At 32.4% G+C, this 4,434-nt stretch overlaps 1 protein-coding gene across 1 annotated transcript; it reads left to right on the top strand.

Moving 5' to 3' along the window:
• The first annotated feature begins 758 nt into the window (after positions 1–758).
• LOC133821866 (uncharacterized) lies at positions 759–4,226 on the top strand. Its single transcript, XM_062254028.1, has 7 exons — positions 759–904; positions 1,008–1,086; positions 1,472–1,530; positions 1,666–1,808; positions 2,104–2,314; positions 2,985–3,156; positions 3,906–4,226. The coding sequence occupies exons 1-6, from the start codon at positions 902–904 to the stop codon at positions 3,153–3,155; spliced, it is 666 nt and encodes a 221-aa protein (XP_062110012.1). The 5' UTR covers positions 759–901; the 3' UTR covers position 3,156; positions 3,906–4,226.
• Positions 4,227–4,434: the final 208 nt, after the last annotated feature.

Raw genomic sequence — 4,434 nt, 5'->3', positions numbered from 1 at the left:
ACAACACATTGGTCAATAAAACCTTTCCGCATGTATAGTAAAGATCAACATTCCCCTTTACTAACACTTTGGAGCTATGCACATTCCCCATTTGATCTGGAAAATCATGTGGTGAATGGACCGGGACGTTAGTAAAAGAATCCGGACCAAATCACACATATTTGGTATCCTATATTTTAAAATGGTATATATTTGGTACCATAAACTTAAATTTTATTAATAAATTTTTACCAATTTAATCAGACCGCATTTCATTATTTGGTCATAATAACAAAATTTTATTTATTAAATTTGAGTTTATGATATCAAATATGTATGGTTTTAAAATATATGGTACCATATGAGCATTATTGAAAGAAAAAAAATATCAAAATAATACTTTGCGAAAACACATATACCAAATGAGTAAATTCCTAAAAGACAATGAAGTTTAGTTAAAAATGGAAACTACTAATGGTAAGGGAGCAAAACGTGGATATCAAATGTAATTTGCCCATTTTAATAAAAAAAATGGTAACCAAAAAAACTTACCTATTTTAAAATAAATTGGCTTTTAAAATTAAATAAGGCATAATTGTTAAATATTTTAAAAACTAACTAATAAGTGCACTAAAGAAAACATAAATATAAAAAACTAAAAAAATATTTTGTAATAAGTTATGTAATTTCCCCAAGAGAAAAGCCCAAGAAAATAGAACAAGCCCAACAAGGCCCAATCAAACTACCGACTCGGAATGGAACTGTCTTTTCTTCTCAAGCAGGTCAAAAACTATATATTCTCTTTCCTTCATATTTCCCATCAAACTGAGATTATTATTTTTATTTAAATTCGATCAGGCTTTCGGCGGGATTTTTCGATTACCAAAAATTTCACAGCAAAGAAAGCTTTTGGAGATTCGTTATGGTGAGAATTGAGAAAGCTAGGGTTTTCTTTTTCTCTCTTTTTTCTAATGGGTTTTAATTATTTAGTATTAGGTCTTTATCGCTCTCTACTTCTGGTTTTGCAGGAGGATTTTACCGATGAACTAGAGCCCTTGTTCGATTACAGGCGTATTCAACCACTCAATGTCGTATCCCTCGATGACGGTTAGTTTTAGTATTATTGTAGTACTATCTGTCTGTTTGGTTGATTAGAAATTCGTTTAGGATTTAATAGGGGGAAAGAAAATCGACTTTGCAAGTTTCATCGTGTACTTATGATTTTTAGTTGTGGGATTTTATTGGCTTTGATTTTGGAACTTGAAAGTTTGAAGCTTGCATCAATTTTTTTCTTTTTAAATATATATTCATATATGTCTTGAAGCTTAGTTTTATTCATTTTATGTTTGTGGCAGAGATTACTGTAGGATTTGGTTTGGGGAAACAAGTAAAATTTGCTAGTTTTTAGTTTTTACTTGAAGTAGTAGTTTTTAATTTAGGATTTGTTATTTGATTAAGATATTGAAATTTACTCCTGTTATTTTTACGGCAGATGATGAACCGAATGCTTCTCCAGCTTCTCCGAAAAGAAGGAAGGTTTCGAACTCTGAGGTAATGAATTTCTTTTCTGTTTGCGAATACATGAAGTAGGATTGATTGGGAGAGGTTTGACATGGACCCCTCCCTTCTCTCTCTCTCTGTCACTCACTTTTTTTTTTTTTGACTTTTTGAACCATATGGTATCAGGCTGAGAAGGTGGTGAAAAATGGGAAATTAGTTCATATACTTGACAGTGAAGAAAAGGAAAACGAGGATTGGCTACCCCCTCCACCCAAAATTTCTCGTAATGCTAGGATCCTTGCTGAAAATTCCACCATTAAAGAGTTGAGGTATAAAAAATAAGTTTACAGTACTCCAAACAATGCAGCCCAAGTATTTAGCTTTCTTGTTTGACTATGTCTTCTTCTTATCCTCAAACAATGTAGCTCGGGCTACATCTTCCAAGTATACAGATCCCTTCTCGAATCATATTGACAACTTTTCTTTTTATTTTATCTGAATCTAGAATGAATTGATTTTGAACTGCTGCTTGTTATGTTGTTTCATTTGATGTGTTCACAGTTAAGACAGTTTGGGGTACCATTCACCACATAATTTTCTCATCAAATGCATTTGTGCATGTAGGTTAAAGAATAAAGAGCTAGTATCGTTTGCACGATCGACCCAAGATGTATTGCAAGCTATAGAGGAGTCTGCAAAGAAAGAGCTCAGTAAATCATTGATGCTTTCTTTGGAGGCTGCTGCGGATCAGCCTTCAAAACCTTGTGCTGAAAGAGCTAAAATAGTTATTTCTATCCAGGACAAAGATGGACTCAAACAATTTCGTGTATACATGGTATGTTCTCTTAGAAATTGTGATCCTGATTTGTTTGTGCTCTTATATTTGATAACCTATTTATCTAATCAAGTAAATATTGGTAAAAGTTGGTGTGCTGGGTTTTGGAAGTTTTGTGGTTTTCTGGAATATAGAGGTTTTGGGGGAAGAAATATATCTTTCTAAGGCTAAGAGTGTTTATATATTAATGATTTTAAAGATACAAATACATTGGCACAAAAAGATGCATAAGTTTTTATCGGAGTTTGACAGAATTCAGGGAGTTGATAGAAATGTTGTCCTGGAAGCCTGGAACTTGTGTTTGATTTTCAGTATTAAGTCTATGATGCTATTATTAATGAATGCAAACTATGTTTAAAGTCACAACATAGAGGGTTCCTGCTTCTCAGCACACTTAATGCCATCATCAAATCAAACTCTATGCATGAACTTAGCCCATGATTTTGCAATTTAGAACACATTCTTTAATTTATCTGGTTACGCCGAACATTATATTTTCTTTCCTTGCAGTTTGCAGTTTTTCATTATACATTATATTTATACATCCCAAAGTAAAGTTTGAGTTTCCTGTTATATATGATTTGTCTTAATTATCTCTTGCTTTTTTCATGCTTCTCTGAGGGAGATTTGTCATCTGATATTGAGCAATTTAATTTCGAATAATGTATAGGATGATAAATTCGAGCGGCTATTCAAACTATATGCCGATAAAGTTAAGCTTGACCTGCAGACCCTAGCATTTTGCTTTGATGGGGATACAGTAGGTCCAGAATCAACCCCTGAATCTCTGGGAATGGAGGATAATGACCTTATCGAAGTTCATGTTAAGTCAATCCGATGAGGTAATTTTCCATCACTGCTGAAAAAAGCTGTTTTGTATTGGTTGGAAGTCACCTTGCTTTTATGAGTTTTAGGATGTTAGTGTTTCCTATTATGTTCTAATATTCTTATTCCATTGAAGAATAAGATAATATTTTAGCGAAGGATTTATTTTTTCTCTGAATTACATTGGGAATGCCCAGTAGAACTGGAGCCTTTGATCTTGTGCATTGATGGAATTTTTATTTAAAATGATGGCCTTTCGCCCTTTCCCCTTCTGTTACTTGATTTGGTTGATTAATGGTTTACTTTATCCTTTACTTTCTACTCTATTGTTTCTGGTTAAACAGTTGAATATTCTTATGTGAATTTGGAGCTAGTCATCATGTGTTTTCTTGTGATGAAGCAATCACTGCATTTGAAGAGAAGAAGAATGTATAAACAACATGCAATATATGCTCACCCTTTAAAAATAATTCTTACTCTATCATATGATTGTCACCAATTTTTTTTCCAATAATGGTCCCTAGTACTATATCCCTTGTAAGTTTGATTCATATACTCATCCGTTAGTCTTCGAATTGAAGTTCTTATTTTGGTTTCAATAATCGTCGGTAGTCAAGAAGAATAGCATGGAACCAAGTTATGCCCTCCCTTACTTTCCCGCGTCTACCCTATTTTTCGATTTGCAGTGCATTATTCTTGCTTTACTTCTATTATCATTCAATTTTTTTTTGGCAATTTACTATCTCTGCTGCTTTGCATATTTCAGGATTTTGATTCAAGCAGAAAGAACATAAGCTATGGTTTTGGGAGGCCAGAATGCACTTGGTGTTTAGTCTTTTTTCGGTTACAACTATTGTCTCGTTGTTTCTTCTTCTTCTTCTTCTTCATTTTTCTTTTTAGGGTTCAATACATGGTCATAAGTGTACAGCTTCAATTAAATTTCTCTATAGGTACAAGAGTAGTTAAAAACTAAAAGTCAGACAAGATAAAATGCAACTTTACTTTACTGAACTTGTTTTGGATTAATGGCAAGTGATAATGTGTATTCTGGCATGTACTAATTTAGCTCATTGACTTGTCTTTTTCACTGTTTCCTTAAACAACAGAAAAACCTCTTTAAAGTCTTACTCTATTGAAAATATGCCTCCAATAATAATTATCTTAATATTAAATATATTTTTATATATGGGAGTTATATATTTTTTTATTTTGTGTTTTGTTTAATTATGTATTTGCACTTTGTGTTTTGACAAATGATTTTTTGAATTCTGTGTTTTGTAAAATAGTTTAAATAG

This window comes from Humulus lupulus, chromosome 3 (genome assembly GCF_963169125.1).
Source record: "Humulus lupulus chromosome 3, drHumLupu1.1, whole genome shotgun sequence".
NCBI lineage: Eukaryota > Viridiplantae > Streptophyta > Magnoliopsida > Rosales > Cannabaceae > Humulus > Humulus lupulus.
The sequence above is the reverse complement of the archived record's forward strand: the minus strand, read 5'-3'. Positions and strand labels throughout refer to the sequence as shown.

Coding starts and splice junctions, on each gene's coding strand:
- LOC133821866 (XM_062254028.1), top strand. Junction 1,531..1,665: donor GGAAGGTTTCGAACTCTGAG/GTAATGAATTTC, acceptor ATATGGTATCAG/GCTGAGAAGGTGGTGAAAAA. Junction 2,315..2,984: donor AACAATTTCGTGTATACATG/GTATGTTCTCTT, acceptor AATAATGTATAG/GATGATAAATTCGAGCGGCT.